Source organism: Pogoniulus pusillus, chromosome 6, assembly GCF_015220805.1.
Source record: "Pogoniulus pusillus isolate bPogPus1 chromosome 6, bPogPus1.pri, whole genome shotgun sequence".
In the NCBI taxonomy this organism is placed as follows: Eukaryota; Metazoa; Chordata; class Aves; order Piciformes; family Lybiidae; genus Pogoniulus; species Pogoniulus pusillus.
The window spans coordinates 42,079,127-42,102,245 of record NC_087269.1 but is presented as its reverse complement, the minus strand read 5'-3'; the positions used below and the strand labels follow the sequence as shown (position 1 = coordinate 42,102,245).

At 42.4% G+C, this 23,119-nt stretch overlaps 1 protein-coding gene across 1 annotated transcript in view; it reads left to right on the top strand.

Moving 5' to 3' along the window:
* Nucleotides 1-23,119, top strand: part of CDHR1 (cadherin related family member 1) — a 58,943-nt gene that overhangs the window by 31,533 nt on the left and 4,291 nt on the right. Inside the window, exons 13-17 of the mRNA XM_064145580.1 lie at nucleotides 2,334-2,486; nucleotides 7,581-7,745; nucleotides 12,401-12,468; nucleotides 15,601-15,829; nucleotides 17,165-17,419. Of these exons, the coding sequence (XP_064001650.1) occupies nucleotides 2,334-2,486; nucleotides 7,581-7,745; nucleotides 12,401-12,468; nucleotides 15,601-15,829; nucleotides 17,165-17,419 (870 nt within the window). The remainder of the gene's footprint in view (nucleotides 1-2,333; nucleotides 2,487-7,580; nucleotides 7,746-12,400; nucleotides 12,469-15,600; nucleotides 15,830-17,164; nucleotides 17,420-23,119) is intronic.

Genomic DNA, 23,119 nt, shown 5'->3' with positions numbered 1-23,119 from the left:
TAACCTTAAATTATGCCAGAGCCAAACTGACTCTAACCCCAGACCAAAAAAAGAAAAAACAGAAGGAAGAGTCCATGGATCTCAATGATCTAACTGACCTGTGAGGCCCATAGATACTATGGTAATAGTTGCTATAGGGATGCCTAAGCTAAATACTGTATGAATAGCATCATCCATTTGAATTAGCCTGGGGTAAGGCAGTGACAAGAGAAAACTCTTAATGCATCTGAGAACTGTATTACTATTGGAAAGAGTGCTCTTATATAACTCTGTATGTAAGAGCTCAGCATTGTGCTGCTTTGAGTGTATTGTACTCTATCAAACCCACTGGTTTCTTACCCCTCCCTCCTGCTGCTTTGCAGCAAGCAGATAAATGACTTCTTTCAAAACAGCACTCCATCTAGCCTGCTATTGTCACAGGGAATGTTGCTGCAGAAGGAAAGAAGCAAAACCCAGCTCTTCTATTGAGAGACTATATATATACAGTCTTCTATTGAGAGACTATATATATATGTAGTATATGTAGGCTGACAAAATACTCAGGCTGCAAGTTAGGCTATAAAATAAGCAGAAAGCATTGCTAAATACACTATATAGATTTCTCAAAAGGCTTCCTAGTACATCATTACAATACCACTCCACGGGGGTTGGGATGCTCCTCTTTTAAGACATAAAATGCAATATCTACCCTTCAGTTCAAGAGAATTATATGGAGAAGAAAATTATAAACATATGTCTGTTTCTGTCACAGCCACTGGTGACTTCTGGGGGAGTGAATGGTATCAGATAAGGAGGAGGAAGCTATGGGCAAGGTCTGTCTTAGGACTACAGTGCGATGGATTACTTGCAAGAACATAATGGAGAAATATCTCCCCCAGCCCTCTTCACTTGACAGACACAGCTTAGGGCTCAGAGCTCTCGTTTCTTCAGTCATTCCTGTGTCCCATGACTGTCCACTTGAAGACATGCAGCAGCATGACTTGCTCCAAGGAGATGTGCTGTGGACATCACTGTCAGAAACCACTTAGCTTTTGGAGGGAGACAGCTGTCTCCCTGCCCCATGCCACCATCCCTCCAGCCATGTACAGTGCTGAGTGCAGAGGAGCTGGCCAGATGGTTTACTTTTCCCATCAGCACTATTTTCCATATCCCAGCAGCAATGTCTTTGTGTGTTTGGCTTTTGCTACCCAGCAAAAGAGGGCCTATTGTCGTCTCCATAGCTGTGAGGCTTTATATGACCAAACCAAAATCCAAGACCATTCTGTGATCCTTGGGCAACTACCGCTGAATACTCTTCCTCATGATATGAGCTATGGTTGTGGCAAGAGCTGCTCCTAACAAGCCCTCCAGGAACAGAGATGAAAGTAGAGCTATCATGTTTGTTAGAAATTCTTCATCTCAAAGAGAATATGGCACCAGCCAGGCAGGTAATTTGGCTGGTTTGCCACAGTGCAAACATCACATTGTTCGAGAAATTCGTGAGCTCAGATAGTTGGTGACGTGGGCTTAGCTCAGTTTCTCCCTTCCCCTGTATGTCTTTTCTCTTCCATACTCCATTTAGCTTGAAAAGAATAAGTCTGGCCAGCCAGCTCTGGCTCACTCTTCCCTATTTGCATAGAAGTAGGTACTGCTGTTTTCTGTGTCCTCACTGGCTAGAAGATTTATCTGTATTATAGTATTTGGCTTCTCACTTCACCTGGAGCTGTCAAATGTCTGTCAGATTTTAGTCTGCACAGGTGGATCCCCTCTAACCCCCCAAGAACACTAACTTCCAAAAGATTTAGTGGCTATAACTGTGGGCTAGCTTAATCCAGACAGTGTAAACCTGTCTTTTGGAAATTGCATGATCATCCCAGGCTGTGAGCTTTTAGGACACAGAATGGGGGTTTGAGGGTTTTGTCCTGACTCAGGCAGTTTGGTTGTCTTTCCCTGGCAGGAGCCAAGAGAAAGCAGCACTTGCCTGCCACTGTGCAGCTGGTGTGATCTTTGTCACCTGCACTAGCCCACAGTGTGTGGCATGAAACTAAAGACTTCATGCATCAATATTGCCACAGAAGTCTCTCTCTTAGCCAGTCCTACTGCAGGGTTTTCCCATGATGACTGAAGGAATAACCAAGCTTACAAATCTATTTAAAGAAAAGCTGTGTCCATCTTGTGACCAGGGCTGAAGGGATTATAAAACTAAGCTTCTTAGCAGTCTCTTGCCCAGGAGGATGGAGAGCAGAGGGCTCTAAGCATTCTAATTTTATACAGTGTGAAGAAACAAAGCCAATCTAGTCTGTAAGAAATGCATAGCTGACTGAAAACAATGCCATATCTGCTTTTATTCACAGGGAGCCAATGCTAAATTCAACCTCCGTCTTGTTGGACCTGGTGGCATCTTCAGAGTGGTTCCCCAAACTGTCCTGAATGAGGCTCAGGTTACAATAATAGTGGAAAATTCTGCTGCTATTGACTATGAAAAATTCAAGGTGTTAACCTTCAAGGTACTTTCTGAGTTCTCCTTGCCTCTGTATATGATGTACATACAGTGGCTTATGTACGTGCTGGGGTTTAGCTTCTTAATTCACCTGGAACTGTCTGATGCATTGTCAGTGACATTGTATTCTGTGTAATTTCTGCTGCTGGCTCATCAGATTTCAAAGGCTTAGCAGATGCATCTGTGGTCTAATTATGTCCAGTCAGTGAAAAACAGTGAGTATTACCTCTCTGTGGAAGCTGCACACGTTGGTGACTCAAGAGTCAGTCTAGACTGAAGCCTAAGGGCGTTATTTGTGCTCTTACAATCGTAATTTTGCAGAATGAAATCCTAATTTCTCTGGAGTCAGAGCTTTACCTGCTTAGTCCTAAGTAATTTGGTTCATGATCATGCTTTTGACTGCTGGCAGGCTGGAGATTCCAGCTGACTGAAAGATGATTTCCCCAAATTGCTCACAGCCTTTGTCAGTGTCTCTGTCTGTATAGCCTTTTGCAGGCTGCCCTGAGGCTATCTCACTCATGCTGTAAGGCAGCCAAACAAGAACCAGCTTTCATGCAAAAGATGGACCCTTGCATTAGAGAGAGTGATTTCCCATTGGAATGGGCTGCCCAGGGAGGTGGTGGAGGCACCGTCCTTGGGGGTCTTCAAGAAAAGACTGGATGAGGCACTTAGTGCCATGGTCTAGTTGATTGGTTAGGGCTGGGTGATAGGTTGGACTGGATGATCTTGGAGGTCTCTTCCAACCTGGTTGATTCTATGATTATCCCCTTCCATGATACATTCACTGACTCGTGATCGAGATAAGTAGTCTGGTTTTGTCTCAGCTGCCTCTGAACATGAGTATAGCTGGTTCAGTTCTGATTGCAAACAACAGTGCAGGCACAGCCTGTTAATCATTTAAATATTAATAACTGAAAAGTTACCAAAACTATCTATCTGGGTGTTAACATAGACAAGTTCTGACTTTTGCACTGAGAGTGGCATTTTTTTCCATGCTCTAGAGGCAAATTTCTGGATTTTGTTCTTGCCCTTGCTACATGATTTGCTTTGTCCTTAGCGTGTTTGCAGATGACACCAAGCTGGGGGCAGAAGTGACTGAGTTGGAGGGCAGAAGGGCTCTGCAGCAGGACCTTGACCACCTGGACAGATGGGCAGGGTCCAAGGGGATGGGGTTCAATAGCTCCAAGTGCAGGGTGCTGCACTTTGGCCACAACAACCCCATGCAGAGATACAGGCTGGGGTTGGAGTGGCTGGAGAGCAGCCAGACAGAGAGGGATCTGGGGGTGCTGATTGATACCCGCCTGAACATGAGCCAGCAGTGTGCCCAGGTGGCCAAGAGAGCCAGTGGCATCCTGGCCTGCATCAGGAATGGTGTGGTCAGCAGGAGCAGGGAGGTCATTCTGCCCTGTACTCTGCACTGGTTAGACCACACCTTGAGTACTGTGTTCAGTTCTGGGCCCCCCAGTTTAGGAGGGACATTGAGATGCTTGAGCATGTCCAGAGAAGGGCGACGAGGCTGGGGAGAGGCCTTGAGCACAGCCCTACGAGGAGAGGCTGAGGGAGCTGGGATTGGTTAGCCTGGAGAAGAGGAGGCTCAGGGGAGACCTTATTGCTGTCTACAACTACCTGAGGGGAGGTTGTGGCCAGGAGGAGGTTGCTCTCTTCTCTCAGGTGGCCAGCACCAGAACAAGAGGACACAGCCTCAGGCTGCACCAGGGGAGATTTAGGCTGGAGGTGAGGAGAAAGTTCTTCACTGAGAGAGTCATTGGACACTGGAATGGGCTGCCCGGGGAGGTGGTGGAGTCGCCGTCCCTGGGACTGTTCAAGGCAGGATTGGACGTGGCACTTGGTGCCATGGTCTAGCCTTGAGCTCTGTGGTAAAGGGTTGGACTTGATGATCTGTGAGGTCTCTTCCAACCTTGATGATACTGTGATACTGTGTTTCACAGCAGCATGCTTCATGTCTCTTCTTGTGATGTCATTTTGAGTTTCAAAAATTGCATTGCTGTCAAAAATATGGGAACCATTATTAAAATGGAAGATTCTGAAAGGCCTGTAAAGTGCTTCTAAAACTAATTATAATAAGCACACAGTTATTCAGGTAAAGCCCAATAAAGAAGTTACATTTGAACTCTTCATGAATACTAATAGAAATCAAAGCATTTCATGTGATTATCATGACCACCACAAGAATTAATTACCAGGGAAAAATGAATTTTTTTTAGCTACAGCAGCTATTCACATCTTTTTTTTTAGTGGAGAAAGGCCACAAGGCTCTACTGAAAATGCAGAACCTTTAGCTTAGATTCCAAATGGAGAAGGTGCAGCTGGATGATATGGCAGTAATTTATGCCAGCAAAGACCTCACTGCTGCCTGCATTTCCCTGAAAAGTTCAAATTGCTTCCTGCACAGTTTTAGTTGCCAATGCAGTCGTTCTGGTTAGAATTTTGGATAGGTATATTCTTATTGCTATTTAACATTTATCCACAGCAACTTTGAGAAGCTGTTTCCAATGGGGTTTTGTTGGGGAGGGGAAATTAATTGGTGTGAGATGGATATTTTCCCCAAATGACTATTCTTTATGAATGTTGCTACTCAGAACTCTCACCACCCCCAACCACTCATTTTGATAATAATTCAGTTCTTACATGTCATGGAAACATTCTATGGATAATATCTACATCTAGTAATAACCAGCAAAATATACAAACATTAATTGAACTGCAAGAGAAGGTTCCCACAGTCAAACACTGCTTGTGGTCAATATGCTGCTTGCCCAGTAGCTGGGCTCAAGGAGCTCTTCCTGCTCTATGGCAGAAGGCAGTAGAGAATTACAAAGAGGCATTTAAGCATTTACTCACTAATTATTGTTATTACCCTCCTGGGGGCTAGCCACAGTGCAGACAGTGCCCAAATGCTTTCAGGGGACTCTGTCTTGTTGGACGTTGAGGCTTCAATCTTCCCGGCTTCTGGGCAAAGGACACAGACAATCTCTGACCTTGTTCTCCTGGCTTCTTCTGCATGATCTGTGTATATGTCTAGGCAGGACCTTCAGGTGCAGAAGGCAGATGTGGTGCAGTCTCAGCACGGTGTCACGCTGGCCGCAGCACAGACTCCCAAGCACAAAAGCTATCACAGAGAGCCAATGACCACAGTCTCCTTGTAGGGGACATACCTCCTGTAGTAGTTACAAGTAATCCTTCAAGAGTGATTTTCTTCCAAGAACTCCTTCACTGTTAATTTCCAACCATTACTAATGTTCACCTAGCAGGAACAGCTCCAGGAGATGATACTAAGCCTTTTCCTTGTCTACTTAAACTTCCCTAACACTGTCATCTCTAGGTGATTTAAATTTCTTTGAACTGAGCAGAGCAGGGACTTGAAGTGAGTATGTGCCCCATGGAGTTGCATCATGCACCACCTGTTCCACGGGGAGCTCTGACAGGGTGGGGGAGAGGCCGAGTGCCTGGCAAGTGCCACAAGAAGGATGAGTTCCTACAGCCCTCAGGCTCAGCAAGGTGCTGCACTGACAGAACAGGAGACTCTGTGGCAGCCCTGCTCCACCTTCCAGAACTCGAATCTCTCCTAGGCACTCAACGCTTTTTGGTGGAGCTCCTGGAACATGTCTACTACTCAACTAGCTAGATTTTTCTCAGCTGAGCCTCTGATACCTCAGTTAAATGTCCTGCTCACTGGTCTGTTAGTGACATGCTGTCTACAGTAGGTTTCTACTGCCTTGTGTTAACTAGGTGTCTGCTCAGGCACTAGAACTAAATGATTGAGCTTGCTCATTATGTTAGGCATTTAGGTTCAGGCCCTATGGAGACCAAAACCGATGTCCTAGTGCCATTAAAGACCAGATGCCTAGGCCAGTTTGTAAAGGGCATGTGTATCTTAGTACCTGTTGTTGAAACTGCTATTTCTTGCTCAGTTGCACACCACCTGAACAATAGGCTTGCTGCTTTACCAGCTCAGGCTTCCTACTAATGTTCTCCTAACCTACAGAGGAGCAGAGACACAGTAGAAACTTAGCTGCTATTTTGTGTTAGACTGAGAGAGAAAACATCTGTTGCTAAGTAGATGAAGTCCTGTGGAAAAGAGCTTGCCTGAGGTGACTGAACAAATACTTGCTCAGGTCTGCTCCCATACAGTGATGTGAGAGCTCCCTGCTGCCTGTGAAGAACTGTCACACACCAGATACTTGGGTAATCCTCTTCCTTCTCTGTGGTGGCTGCTCTTTCCTGCATTCATTAGCTGTGCATTAAGGGGCAACTTGATGCCACTTCAGTGCCACCCTTTAGCTGAGGGATGAGATAGACATGCGATAATGTTAAGCTCTGCTGACAGGCTTCCAGAACATCCATGCTGCTGGCTTCTCCTCATCCCCAGTCTTGCTGTTTATGGCTGCTTGCCCTTTCAGATAAGCAGTTATGAGACTGTGTTATGCCAGAGCTCTCTGTTCTTCCTCAGAGACAGTGAGGCAGTTTAAAGTCCCAGCAGGTACTTGATAAATCCCAATCAGCATCTGGCACTGAAGGCAGAGTCCCAAGAAGTCTGGTCATGGGAGATCTCACTGACTTTGTGAAATGGGATTCTGCCTGATCCCTGAAAGTCATGCATTTGGGATGGGGAAGTGATGCTTCCAAACATCCCCAGGGTACCAATTCTCTCATGTCTTTGCTCTCTTTGGCGCAGTTTATTGCCCTGATTAAGTGTTTATACTTCCTCTGCAAATGACCATGACTCAATTTACATGATTACTGTTTATGTTTCTCTAAGCTCTAGGAGAACTTAGCCCAGGCATGGGTGTTTACTTGCTTCTGTAACAGCTTTTCAAGCTGTGTTGCTTAGTTATGACCAATCACATCTGTCACATGAATTCTAATATGTATATGCAGATATTAAGTCCTCTATCCACAGCTTGATTGCGCATTACAAGCCTGCACAAACAAACCTACCACAGCTCATCATCTCCCTGGTTTTGAGCTGTCTGGTCCAACCAGGCTAAAATGCACCAGTGTGTCATGAGTAGTGGAAAGAAGCTGCTTTAAGAGGGAGTAGTAGGTATTTTGTAATAATTCCCTGGTTTTCTCTTCCTAGCTTCTTGCAATAGAGGTGAACACACCGGAGAAGTTCAGCTCGACAGCTGATGTAGTGATACACTTGCTGGATACCAATGACAATGTCCCAAAGTTCTCCTCTGACTACTACATTGCCAGGATCCCTGAGAACTCGCCAGGGGGCTCAAACGTAGTGGCTGTTACAGTAAGTTTCACTCATCTCATGAAATGCCCTCCTTTCTACAGTTCAGATGCCTTAGAAACAGTGGGCAGAGGCAAGTATCAAATCTTACGCACTGTTTAGATCCTGGACTGAACTCCAACTCCTTTCCAGAATCAACCAAAGAAAAAAAGATACTACTTAAAAAATGAAGTTGTAGGCAATCATTTTTCAGAACAACAAATGTACACTGTTTTTTTTTAACCAAAGGCCACCTGCTTTTTAGACAAATTACATGATCTCTGAGTACTTAGCCCCAGTCCAATCAGTGTCCAGCAGGAAGATTCAGTTATGACTAAATGGAGTTGGATTTATTGGATTTGCTCACTTAAGAATAAATGAAAAGCAAACAAGATGGTTGCTTAGTAGGTATTAGTCTCCTCCTCCTCCTGGGAGGAATCTGGCTACTAAATGCATAATTAGACAATTAATGAAGGCAAGACTATAACACTGAAATGCTCAGAGCTAGGGAAGATCCCTCCATAAGTCTCTAATCGCAGCGAGAAGAAGCTGCCTGTAGGTTTTCCAGTCTCTCACATTTTCATAGAAAGAAGGTCAGGGTCATGTGTGCTGGAGAAGCATTTCAAGCCATGGATGTGAGCTGTGTCTTTTTAATGCAGCTGCTAGGACAGGAAACATTTCATGCCACAAAGTGAGAATGTGGCTGGGCGTGTGGGGCTTGGTGGTTAAGGATGATGGATGTAGGTGGCCAGAGATTTCCAGCACAGCCTGGCTGCAAGGAAGAAAGAAAATTTAGTCATTGGAATAATAAAGTGATGAAGGCAAATTCTAAGAATGAAAGCAGTAGTGGAACATAAACAATAAAGGAAAGGTTATTAGAGGAAAAAAAACAGACTCCCAAACATCACCATCTCTGCAGGTAGAGGAATTTAAAAAAATTAGGAGGTGGACAGCAAAAAATGATTTATGTTTTTAAAGTTTTCAGAAGTCTGAGCCAAGGTGCACAGGACAGCATAGCTGAGGAATTTACTGTCACTGCTGTCAGCTAGCTTAGTGCTTGACCCAAATTCACAAATACACTTGACAAACTGTGATAGCTCAAGTATTCAGGATGGCAATTCTGAGGGTCTTTTCCAACTGGAATGTTTCTGTGCTTCTGGCAGATAGTCCCAGGTGTGCAAATGGTTTAGGAAAAAATTAGGCAGTCCTAAAGTAGACTGAGGTTAAAATTATGGAGTGAGACAGCCTGACAAACTCAGGTCAAAGAACCAAAAGACACCTATCAGTAGGGCTGCAGGTGTGTTATCTTAATCACGAAGGAATCAAAGACACTGTTAGAGGTTTCAAATATTTAAATAGGAATATGAATGAATCAACCACTGCTGTCATGGATTTTAATGACCAGACAGTAGGATACAATAGAACACCTCTTCAGAGCTATCAGGGAGCTTACGGAAGTAGTTGCTACCAAATCAATAGCTGTCCTAATCCTGAGCTAAGAAAGGAAGCCAACAAGAGTCTAGTGCAGTATCTGCATTACTAAAAGTCACAACAGTGATTAAAATACAAACAAAGCTGAAATATTGTGTATAATAGATGGAAACAGTTGTTATGTGTTACTTTGAATAGATGAAACAAGCTGAGGCTATGAAAATACTCTATAGAAAGTTAATGGTTTTGTCTAAGGTAGGTATATATGTATCTTATAATAGATTGAAACTGTTATGTGTTACTTTGAATCGATTAAACAAGCTGAGGCTGTGAAAGTACATAAAGTAAATAGCTTTGTCTAAGATAGGTATGTATATATATTTCTTATAATAGATTGAAACAGTTGTTTTGTGTTAATTTGAATAAATGAAACAAGTTGAGGCTTTAAAAACACTCTATAGAAAGTAAATGGTTTTGTCTAAGATAGATATATATATAATTATCTAATGATATAATAGATTGAAACACTTGTTATGTGTTTCCTTGAATGAAAGAAGCTGAGGCTTTAAAAATACTCTATACAAAGTAAATGGTTTTGTCTAAGATATATATAAAATTAATAATATAATAGATTGAAACAGCTGTTATGTGTTACTCTGAATGAAAGAAGCTGAGGCTTTAAAAATACTCTATAGCAAGTAAATGGTTTTGTCTAAGATACATGTATTATAATAGATTGAAACAGTTGTTGTGTGTTACTTTGAATGAAAGAAGCTGAGGCTTTAAAAGTACTCTATAGAAAGTAAATGTTTTTGTCTAATATATATATATATAATTATCTAATTATATAGTAGATTGAAACAGTTGTTGTATGTTACTTTGAATGAAAGAAGCTGAGGCTTTAAAAATACTCTATAGAAAGTAAATGGTTTTGTCTAAGATATATATATAAAATTAATAATATAATAGATGGAAACAGTTTAATATAATAGATTGAAACAGTTGTTATGTGTTACTCTGAATGAAAGAAGCTGAGGCTTTAAAAATACCCTATAGAAAGTAAATGGTTTTGTCTAATATATATATAATTATCTAATTATATAATAGATTGAAACAGTTGTTGTATGTTACTTTGAATGAAAGAAGCTGAGGCTTTAAAAATACTCTATACAAAGTAAATGGTTTTGTCTAAGATATATATATATAAAATTAATAATGATAGATTGAAACAGTTGTTATGTGTTACTCTGAATGAAAGAAGCTGAGGCTTTAAAAATACCCTATAGAAAGTAAATGGTTTTGTCTAAGATATATATATAAAATTAATAATATAATAGATGGAAACAGTTGAATATAATAGATTGAAACAGTTGTTATGTGTTACTCTGAATGAAAGAAGCTGAGGCTTTAAAAATACTCTATGGAATCTAAATAATTTTGTCTAAGATGTATATATTATAATAGATTGAAACAGTTGTTATGTGTTACTTTGAATGAAAGAAGCTGAGGCTTTAAAAATACTCTATGGAATCTAAATAATTTTGTCTAAGATATATATATTATAATAGATTGAAACAGTTGTTATGTGTTACTTTGAATGAAAGAAGCTGAGGCTTTAAAAATACTCTATAGAAAGTAAATGTTTTTGTCTAAGATATATATATATATATAATTATATAATAGATTGAAACCATTGTGTTACTTTGAATGGAAGAAGCTGAGGCTTTAAAAATACCCTATAGAAAGTAAATGGTTTTGTCTAAGATATATATATAAAATTAATAATATAATAGATTGAAACAGTTTAATATAGTAGATTGAAACAGTTGTTATGTGTTATTCTGAATGAAAGAAGCTGAGGCTTTAAAAATACTCTATAGAAAGTAAATAGCTTTGTCTAAGATAGATGTATATATTTATCTTATAATAGATTGAAACCGTTGTTCTGTGTTACTTCGAATGAAAGAAGCTGAGGCTTTAAAAATACTCTATAGACAGTAAATGTTTTCGTCTGAGATGTATACGATAATATGTAACCGGTCATTCTGGCGGCCGGAGCGGCGGCAGTCTGTTGGTGTCCCCAAGACCAGCTTCACCTCGGGCAGGATGTGTTAAATGTCAGCAGATGGAGCCATCTAGTGGCCGTCTCTCTGCTGGAGGCTCTGATACCTCAGTATCCTCTGGTACCTCTGGGCACCAGCACGGCCAGGGGATGGGCGGCAGCTTGGCAGCTCCCCTGGCCAGCCAGTGGCAGTTCCTTCTGTTCGATGTTGCCGTTTTCGGGAAGCACGTTTGTTTGGGTGATGTTCTGCCACAGGCTGAGATACCATGGCATCAGGAGAAGGGGAGAAAGCTTAACAGAAGCAAATTCCACCGAGTTCCAGTTTATCACACCCAAGCATGGGCTGATGTACTTTCTATCAGAAGGCTACATAAGAAGGTTACAAATCATGTTAGACTCTAATTGGCTACATACACTTGTGTTAGGACTGTGTTAGGATTGCACACTAATTAGCATAGGCATTCTTCATCTCAACAACACATATGTTGTGTCTGGCAATTCTGTCAGCAGAGATAGGCAAAAACCACAGACTCCAGCCTTACATTTGTTTACATTTGTTACACCACTCCCTAAGGTCATTCCAACCCTCTCTCAGTTGTGCCAGGGTAGGTATAGGCTGGATATTAGGAGGCTGGATATTAGGAAGAAGTTCTTCACAGAGAGAGTGATTTCCCATTGGAATGGGCTGCCCAGGGAGGTGGTGGAGGCACCGTCCCTGGAGGTCTTCAAGAAAAGACTGGATGAGGCACTTAGTGCCATGGTCTAGTTGATTGGATAGGGCAGGGTGATAGGTTGGACTGGATGATCTTGGAGGACTCTTCCAACCTGGTTGATTCTATGATTCTATGATTCTGAACTCATGCACTCTCGCCTGTCCATGCCTTAGAATCATAGAATCAAGCAGGTTGGAAGAGACCTCCAAGATCATCCAGTCCAACCTATCACCCAGCAGCCCTATCCTGTCAACCAGACCATGACACTAAATGCCTCATCCAGGCTTTTCTTATGTTTCACTGTATAATATTCCAATAGCTGTGAAATTAATATTACTATATCCAACAATTTTTCACTAAGAAACTGATGGCAAAAAGAGGGAAAGGAATTTGGGGAGCTTTGCACAGCTTGTTGTTGAAAGTGAAATGTTAATTTTTTGCAATTTAATAAAAGGTGACTTTCTTTTCTTAAGGCTACGGATCCAGATTCAGGGCTTTGGGGAGAAGTCAAATATTCTATCTACGGAACAGGAGCAGATCTGTAAGTAAAAACAAATAAACTGCTAAGTTACATAACCTCTATGCAAAGCTTAATTGCTAAAAAAGGGCACTTGTGCCATGTTCTTTGTGAGTTCTGCAAAAGCAACAACAGAAACACCAGTCATTCGTGAACCCATGGCATTTTAGCCATAAGGCTACAAAGAGGCTTAAGTACCAACACACAGGATCTGTTCAATCACCATTTGGAAAGTGAGGAGAAAGAGGAGATTTTGGTCTAGTTGTGAAAAGTTATTTCTGGGGGGGGGGGGGGGAGGTATTTTGCACTTTCTCCTGTTCTTATATTTGTATAAATAGAATCATAGAATCAGCCAGGTTGGAAGAGACCTCCAAGATCATCCAGTCTAACCTAGCACCCAGCAGCCCTAGCCAGTCAATCAGACCATGGCACTAAATGCCTCAGCCAGGCTTTTCTTGAACACCTCCAGGGACGGTGACTCCACCACCTCCCTGGGCAGCCCATTCCAATGCCAATCACTCTCTCTGCCAACAACTTCCTCCTAACATTCAGCCTAGACTTCCCCTGGCACAACTTGAGACTCTGTCCCCTTGTTCTGTTGCTGGTTGCCTGGGAGAAGAGACCAACCCCCACCTGGCTACAGCCTCCCTTCAGGTAGTTGTAGTTTGCAGTGATGCCTCACTCTGTTTGGGGACAGTGCTGGAGCAAGAACATCCTAAGGCACTAGCTTCTCCCATACTGATTCCATCCCAACGGTTGCCCTGGCCCAGATGTTGGGGCTCCCAGTCATGGCTAGCACCGCTGGCCATCACAGATATTGCTGCTGGAACATGCAGCTTCTGGGCATTGTAGGTCTGCAAGACTCACTTTTCAGGCACTCATCTCCAGAATCCATTTTTCTCTGTACATTATGCACTGTCAGTTGAAGCTGAATCCTTCTTGTTAAGGTGAAAGCTGTTTAGGAGACACAGTCAAAGTCCAAAATCCAAGATGTTAAAGGTGTGAACCTTTTCTGTAGCCAGAAAGATAAACATATGGGAGCATCTCCAAGACGGATTATTTTGAGCTCTTCACTAAGTCTTTAAGCTAACAGCTAACTATATAGAGGCAAGCAGGCAAAGGTCATGTTCTGCAGGCAGACTTCTTAGGTTTAGAATGTAGCAGTTAGTGCAAAGAAGCTTGTGAAGGTTGCTGATGAAGTATTTAGAAGAAAATGTGAGTGTAACTGTATTCTGACTGGAGTTATGCTGTCAGTTCTCTTGCTGTTGAGCAAGGATATTAAAACATGCAGAGGTCTGGGTTTTTTTTTAACAACTTAAACAGGATTATTTTTATTTCTGTTGTGCCAGAATGTCATGGCTCTGCAAGACTAGATTGATTTCCTAGCCCAGATCTTCTGAACACACAGTTTGGTGCAAATTTCAGAGCTCTGGTTAAGAGGCATGATGTTTTTTCTGTCTCCTCAGCAGTGGATATAGAATTGTGTTAGCAGAAAGATGGGTTGTGCTGGAGGAAGAAGAACAGTGTTAACTTGAGGTAAAACCATTATGCTGGCCATCCATCATCCAAACTGCCAGTGGGAGTAGGGTACACTGCTGGAATTGCTTCACATCTCAGTGCTTCTATCCTTCCTAACCCTGCATGGGTAGGCTGGGTTGGATGCCAAGCAGACACTCGGCACAGGCACCGTTTCCTACCAGGAGTTTGCAGAGTTCTTTCCATCTCCAGGTCTTGGCTTTCATCACGATTTGTATTTAACAGGGTAATGAAAACAACTGAAGATTTTGGATTATTAAGTGCCCCTACAATAATCATTCTGAATTGCACTCACAGTTGGAACACAGAAAATATTTTCTTATCCTGTACATTAATTAAAGGGTATATAAAACCTTTCATCTGTTAAAAACCCTACAGCTTGGAGCCTGCACTGGCAGTCCATTTTAAAAATACACCATGTTGGGATCTTTATAAATCCAAGCTTTTGGCTGACACCTTTGACAGTGCCTCAGTAATTGCAAATGTGTGGAATTGAACTTGCTACAGATAAATTTGAACACCCACTCCATCGCAGTGCCAGTCTATGGAAAAGTGATTATTTTTGGAGGAGATAATTTGCTGTGCACTTAGGGGGATTGGAGAAGAGACGTTTTTCTTACTCATTCTGAGAAGTGAAGAGCTTAAATATGATATGCAGCACGCTTCCCTTAGCTATTGAGATGATATCAATCAGTCCTAATTTATGCAGGACATGATCTAATACACTGTACTTAAAAGCTGAAAAAACATAGGCAGTTCCTTAATGTTTTAATAGAAAGAACTCATTCTTGAATGTGCTAGTTTGAGCCTAGATAGAATGTTTTGGTGAGAAGGATTAGATCACAGGCTGTGAAAGAGAAATAGTGCTGATATATACTTCATTTATAGTCTTGCTGAGAGGTATAAGAACAAGAATCCAAACATAGATAAGGCACTTCTTCTGCCTGGGAGCTCTGAGCTGCATTTCTCTCTTTAGCCTCTCTGCCTTCTCTCTAATTAATCCACTTTGCTTCCTAACCCCCTGGCCAAACCTCCATTCTCCCTTGAGACTGGGGTAAGGTTGAGAGGGGTGGGAGAAAGTGAAAGGGCAGTTGGGAGCCCCTCCTGGGGACTCAGGTTTCTGGGAGGGCTGTTGTGTTTCTGTATTACCTTTTACCTTGTCTATTTCTGTCTATAACTGTATAGACTGTAAATATCTGCTTGTATATTGAGCTCAGCTGTAAATATAAGCTGCATTCAAATTTCCAGAGCCAGCTGAGTCTAGTCTGGGTGATTTCCAAAGTGTATGGGGGGGGGGGGGGGCAGGTGACACCCAAACCATCACATTGAAGAAGGCCATCACACTGAGCAATTCCTGAGGAGAAAGACTTCAACAGAAAATCCAGCTAAATTGGTTAATGCACAACAAAAGCAGCAGACACTGATAGTTCTCTCATTTTCAAGCCTAAAATTGCTTCACAAGAATAGGCAAAGTGAATTATTCGGGAATGTGAGACAGAGAAAGTTAGGTGAAGAGTACCAGTCTTAGGGCACAGCATTGAGAGCTCAGAGCCCACCTCAGGCTGTAAACACACATCAAATCAACAAACCTCTGACATTCTTTTCCTGCTTTTTTTCCAGGTTCCTAATCCACCCATCAACAGGTATAATTTACACCCAGCCCTGGGCTGTCCTAGATGCTGAAGTGAACTCAAAGTATAATTTCTATGTGAAGGCAGAGGACACAGATGGGAAATACAGCTTAGCTGAAGTGTTTATCACTGTGCTCGATGTCAATGACCACTCTCCAGAGTTCAATGAAAACATCCAGGAAAAGACAATGATCATCGGATCACCGGTAAAGATAGAGGTGAGAGACCACAGGTGTCACAGAGTGCTTTGGGAAAGCCCCACCTCTGCAGTTTATTGCTCAGGGACCACAATGGATGTCTGCAAGGTGACTTTTCCTGGGGCTTTATTTTGCACATCTGTTTGGATGTAACAAATGGATTAAAGCACTGAATAATGGCGGTTACAGACTGCTGAGAAGATATACATTCTGGAGTGTGTCCAGAGAAGGGCAGTGAAGATGATGAAAGGCCTGGAACACAAAGCCTATGAGGAGAGGCTGAGGGAGCTGGGGGTGTTTACCCTAGAGAAGAGAAGGCTCAGGGGTGACCTTATTGCTGTCTACAACTACCTGAAGGGAGGTTGTAGCCAGGTGGGGTTGGTCTCTTCTGCCAGACAATCAGCAACAGAACAAGGGGACACAGTCTCAAGTTGTGCTGAGGGAAGTCTAGGCTGGATGTTAGGAGGAAGTTCTCCACAGAGAGAGTGATTGGCATTGGAATGGGCTGCCCAGGGAGGTGGTGGAGGCACTGTCCCTGGAGGTGTTCAAGAAGAAACTGGATGAGGTACTTAGTGCCATGGTGTAGTTGACTGGCTAGGGCTGGGTGCTAGGTTGGACTGGATGATCTTGGAGGTCTCTTCCAACCTGGTTGATTCTATGATTGCTTTTACATCTGATGGTGGAGGAACCTGTTTTATACAGTGATCATAAGAAGCCCAAATAAGGTGAATGAATCGAAGTACAGAGTTTTGAATACTTAACCTTCCTGCCCTGCCTTTATGCTCAATCACAGAACTTCTTTCCCTTCACTTTGCAGAACTGTCTTCATTGATGCAGTGTTGAAGGGAAGGCAAAAGAAAACACAGTAACAATTCACAGGCTAAGGAGCAGAGCATCCTATCTTACACATGTTTGAATGCCTATAGTGAAGCCTGATTACACACTACCTCATGCTGTAGAATAAATAGTACAGCACAAAAATTAAGGCAGCTATAGTTGATGGTGTGAAACTAATCCCATTTTTCTCTACCACTTCACATTTGTCCCTCACCCTGTGAGAGACTCCCTAGCAGTGGACCATTTGCATTCTACTGAAAGGCTACAGTTCAGTCTTTTCTCTGATTATCTCCAACAGAAATTGCTTATACAAAAGGAACTCGAGTCATGCTGATTTTCCCTTGAAAATGTAGCATAGCTGACAACAGAAAAGAGGAAATTGTTTCCAAGAGGAAACAAAAACTGCCCAATTATCTCACAACGTGGATACTATTGGAGGTGAATGCTCAGACACAGAGTTTTGTCTTCAGGCAAAGACACAAACGATAAGATCTCTGTTCTTTGTACTTCCCCTACCAGGCTATCGATCAGGATGCAGAAGAACCCAACAACATTGTGGATTATTCCATCATGCAAGCAGACCCAGCCAATGTGTTTGACATAGACCAAAGCACGGGGGAAATCAAGCTGAAGTCTTACATCCGTTCCCTGGACATCATCCACAATATCACAAAGAACAAAGACTGCATATGGTCAGTGGTGGTGCAGGCCAAAGACCGAGGCTCCCCATCCTTCAGTACCACAGCAGTTCTGAAGATTGATATCACAGAGGAGGTAAGGTGGTAGAAAAATCCTTATGTGAGACACCCTTTGGGAGGTACCAAAGAGTAGTTACTGCTTACTCCCCTTCTGAGACAACTTTTAAAGTACTTTAGGGGTTGAAATCACCAGCCAAAATGTCACTAGCCTTTTGCTCCTCCTTTCTGCCTAGCTCTCTTTTGTAGAGTGTTTCTTGAGCCGTGTGATGAATCTGGGTTTTATAGCCACGAATGTAAAAGATATTTTGTTCAGAGGAATTGCAATGGGACAAAGGTAGGAGCATAATGTGTTTGGGAGATGAGTTCCTTGCATCTGATTATTAGGGAGAAATGCAAATTAAGAACTATAGACTCCTGAGAGTAAAGGTACAACAAACTGCTAAGTTCTGGGGCTTTGCTTTCACCTGGGAGAAGAAAGCAATCTTTCACCTTACACAAAGTAAGTGGAAAATAGCCTGTGCCAGTGAAATGAGAGACCACTTTTGCAGGACAACATAAGTGACATAGGAAAAGTGAGAAAACTTTATAGAACTCCTTTAAAGGACATAGAATTTTAGATGTGGTTTAAATAATTGCAGTACTATTAGCAGACAAAACAAGAAGACTCTAAAAGATGCACCTGTAGGCTGAGAGCTTCCTGTTAGTCCAGCATTTACTTCTCCCAAAGAACAAGCAACAATTCACAATGAGTGGCTCATGCCTACATGATTCTTATTTATTTTAACTGTCTTGCTATGCCTTTAAATTGGTACCAGCAGGGTGGAAATGGTCTTTAAAGTAGATGAGAAACACATCGTTAGCTTGACAGTCTCTGGACTGCAGACATACTGGGCAGAGATGTAAATCTGTTCCTACAGACAGCAGCTGGCCTTCTCTTTATTCAGAAGTGTACCCACTGCTCCTTTATCCATCACAAACTTCCTCTGTGTTCTGCATCTCCTCTTGTCCCGTTGATATTCCTCATCGGGTGCATTTGTGTGATAATTCTTGTACATAGATCAAAGCCTAATGTCTGCAGAGAACACTTGTGCTTGTCAGCAAGGTCAGCTTGACCACCAGCAGCACGGGAATGACTCCCAGTCTCTTTTGTCAGCACCTTTCTCACCAGTACTGGCAGAGCACTCGAATCTGGCCTGGCAGAGGTGTGCCTGGCATGGGGCTGCCTGTTGGGGCTGGCCAGCCCTACTGCAGGCTCCATGAAAGCTGCCATGGCTCAGCATGGGCAGGGCATGGAGCTTCCAGGTTCTGCAGTGTCAAGGTGGGAGTTGTTGGGCCTCTGTGATAAGGTAGAGATTTAGCCATTTTTTCTCATCTGAAGGAAAAAAATGCTTATAGTTTTAATTTCCCATGGAAACCATAATTTTTGCTGTTATTTATACAACCAATAAGAATTGTTCCTCACAGCCAACAGTGGGAGCATCCACCCTTGCTGTTCTGCTTCCAGGCTTCCCTCTCATCACAGATGAGTTGGTCACTTCTCTGTTAGCGTCCAGGGTTAAGGTACAGGGCTGAGGGGTGTCAAGGGTAGGAGGCAGGGTGCTTCATGCCTTCTCTGTCAGGGAATGAGGTGTACTTGAGCTGGCTGGTGAAGGACATCTGGGAGGAAAATACAAGCATTTGATGTTTTGTGATAAGGAGTTTCCTGGACTTGTTTTCTTCAAGCAACATCAGATCTGCTGAAAGATGTCTCATACAAAGTCTCTTCTCTATTTCCTTTTCTCCTCATCCAGGAATACAGATTTGACATGAGGCAAGGGAGCACCCTTCCTGATAAAGTGTAAAGGAGAAGTAGAAAGGGCTGTGAAGGCATGGATTCCTCTCGGTTTCCCATGCTCTTCTTGATGCCAGCACAGAGCAACAGCATCTTTTTTATTCACTTGAGTAGGTCTCTTCAGCAGGATCCACACTACTAATCAGATGTCACACTCTCCATAAACTTTTGTGCATTTCTCCATTACTTCATCCATTACTTGCAATGATTTAGACTGGGATTTTTTTTTTCACCCAATAGTATCATGTCTCATTACAAAATCCTCTCTCAAACTTCAGCTTGCAGGTGAGATGCAGTGCCTATGCACAAAACACATGGCCACTCTCCTTGTGCCAGCAGCAGCAGGGTCACTGCTAACACTGTGGAAAAGGAAGCGTCTTGGTGTAGGGGCTTTGTGCATACTCTCTGTCTCAGGGCCTGTTAGAAGTGTACATTTCATCCCTCTGTGTTTCAGCTGTATGAAGTCACTTTTGGTTAGCTCTTTGATGGGCATTTATATATTGCTGACGTTGGATAAGGAGGATATTTTCTAATGCATCCTCTAGAGGTTTCCTGCAGTGTTAATCACACCAAGTAATTAAGCAAACATAATTTCTGATTAACATTTACCATTGCAATTAGCATAAGGCTGGGTCCTTCAAGATAGATGCCTTGTGGCAAAGTTCAGCAGTATTGCACATCAAGAGGACCTTTTGCTCTTGGAATAATACAGTGATTAAAAAATTCCAGAGGACTTTTAATTTAACTGAGTCTGAGTTAATAGAAATTGATACTGAGAGGCATCTGTTAATCTATCATTTCTCAACAGACTAAGAAACATATGCTGGAAAGCCACTCTTCTTCACACTTTTGTCTCACTCAAAAAACATCTTCTGCTGTCTGAGGTTTTTGCAGAGAGCTGATTTCCTCTCCTTCCCCTGAAGGCTGGCCTGAGATGAGGGGGCTCCATCTGCCTCTTCATGACTCCACTGAATTTCTGCAGATATACAGGGGTGTTTATTTACACCTCTTCAAGAGCTGAGGCTTAAGTCCACATTTAGACTGCATTATCCATCATTCTTAATAGCTTTGGCCACTCATTTAGCCTTCTAAATATAGCTGGTGAGTCTTGGGTCCTGATTCTTTTAATTGAAAGGTTCAAAAAAGTCTTTCTGTAAATTGATGTGGACACATCCTCCTCTCTCATGCTAACTGATAACTGTGGTTGCTGATGGCAGTCAATTTCCTTTGCTACACATGCTGAGCAGTTAGTTTCTTCTTTCTGCAGTTACATGGATCTTGAAAAGAATTTGTTCAGAGAGGATTGGTTTGATTTGAGAAGCCTTGTCCCATGGTGGTGTTTGTAGTGCAAAGTGATGTAAATGCCTGAAAGCATGTATCTACAGTTAAAACTGCACAGTGCTGGAGCTAATGAAATCAACTTCAAAGATATGTCAGTGCTAGAGCCCCACAAAATCTGGCAAGTCCCAGTCAGCATCCCAGAGGACTTGGACTAAGGAGCTTCTCTGCAAGGGACAAACAGTCACAATAGTTCATTACATTAAAAAAATAGGTGATGTCATCTTTTAATCCAAGCAGTAATCTTCTTCATTTTATTCTTGTCCCAGGACTGGACTTCTTTCTCAAAGTGGATACAAACAGTTCAGCTGCTTTCAAACTTTTGCCATGGTTCTGTAACCCTCTAATTGTCCTCCCCTGGTCTGGGCCAGTGCTCATTATAACTGAGTCACAGCGAAAACATAGCAGAGCATTGTTTGTTTTTGTCAGCAGTGGTATTTTGACTCCTTTGATGGCTATGCAGAAAGTTTTTCTTCCGAGTTTTGGACAGTGCTTTCCCATGCGAGCTTTCATTGCATTTCTTCATTTCATTTCATTGTGTATTTGCCGTTGGTTTATGTGTGCAGGACAAGCCAGAACTCTTGAAATACAGCAGGCTTCTGAGGGAAAAACAGCAGCTTACAAAGTGGTGCTGAAGGGCTAAAGGCAAGGACTTGAAGGTGTTTTGAACACACAGGGTAGTACTCAGGGCCAAATTTGTGGTCAAATCCTCCCAGACTTTTACTGTTGTACAGTGCTCAGACCTCTCTCAAACCTGTTCTGTGTGTTAACTGACTGGGCCACAGAGAAGGTGGCAAAGCTTTTTTGGTGACAAATACACTTAGCATAAGGCCCTCTGCAGGCTAGCTACAGACTTGGTTTGCAAATCATTCCTTCCGTTTGTCCCATGTCGTGGCCAGAACAGATATTCTCCCACTGTGTGCTTATATATGCCTTGTGTGTTCATTCAGGCATTACAGCAGAGTTATTTTCCAAGACTGATAAGGCTTTGTATAGTACAGGCTCAGTAGCTAGAAAAGAGGGTATAGCAACTATGGAAGTTTTTTGTTTGGGTATTAATCACCTCTTTATATCCAGAAACTCTGAACAGGTGCCAGAATTGGCAAGACAAGGAGGAGATGAATGAAACTGAATTCCAGAACTCTTCTCGTATGATTTCCATCAGTTCTTATCCCAGAACTATTGAATGCTGACAACACAAATACATGGTTCTGTCCAATCCCATTTATTCAGGGCTGTTTTTTTCAGACAGATAGTCAAATAATTAGTACTTAGCTATGACATCTTCTTAAGTATATGTAATCTTTTTCCTTGTGTTAGTCCTGTACTATTTAGCCATCAGTGCCACACTCCATCTTGACAGTGCTCATAACAAGTGGACTTATTTCAGGTCATATACTACTCAGCAGGGTTTATTTGACACTTAATTCATCAGACTTTCACATGAAATAAGCCAGGATAGAATTTCTGTCATCTGATGAGACTTAATTACAGAAAATCCATGTAATGCAGAACAGCAAAGCCGATGGGAAGCCAAGCTCCACCAAAGTCATGGCTGCTCTGATTTTGGTTTCTATATGTCAGGTCCATTTCTACCTAAATAATGAAAAAATCCTTTGCATAGTAAAATGATTAAACTTGGTCACTATCCTTGAGGTAATATGGCCTCCGAGTTTCAATAGCATTTCTTCACCCATTTGTCTTTGGCAGTATGAAACATACAGGGTGTGGGGGAGTAGATTTGGATACTGCAAATAAGCTGTCAAAATGCAGAAGTAAAGTGAAGACAATGAGGTGATTATCAATGAGTTTACATCTCCTACTCAATGAGTTTACATTTCCTACATTTAGGGATGTGATTTAAAAATAAATAGTGTTCCTGTGTAATATAGGGCAAAAGGTACTCTCAAGTATTCTTTGGGGCTACTCTAAGTCATAGAATCATAGGATCAACCAGGTTGGAAGAGACCTCCAAGATCATCCAGTCCAACCTAGCACCCAGCCCTATCCAGTCATCTAGACCATGGCACTAAGTGCCGCATCCAGGCTTTTCTTGATCACCTACAGGGATGGCAAATCCACCACCTCCCTGGGCAGCCTGTTCCAATGGCAAATGTAGTTTCCCTCCACAGACTGGGGAGGGTAAAGAAGTCAGTGTCCTAGCTTAGAGTCATATGGGGAAATCCAGTTGATCTCACTTTAAATGTCTAAAAGCTAGAGGTTCAACTGTAAACTAGTCACAAGGCTCTCCTTACACTCACTGTCTTTGATACCTGTTTTAGCACATGTTGACTACTAGACTTGGAGGTGTCTTTTTCTCCCCATCAGCTAGAAGACAGGAGCTTAAACCACCAACTAAAATGCATATCACCTGTTACTGGGCAATTTGGGTGATGCTTTCCTCCTGGAGCTGAATCCAGAGGAGTGGGGCATGGTGGGTAGCCATGTATCCAGAGGAGTGGGGCATGGTGGGTAGCCATGTATCCAGAGGAGTGGGGCATGGTGGGTAGCCCTGTCTCTCTGCAGCCACACTTAGCTTTATTAACAGTTCTTGGTGAACAAACCTGTACAACATTCCTGTCTGTCCAAATACCATTGCAGGCACTT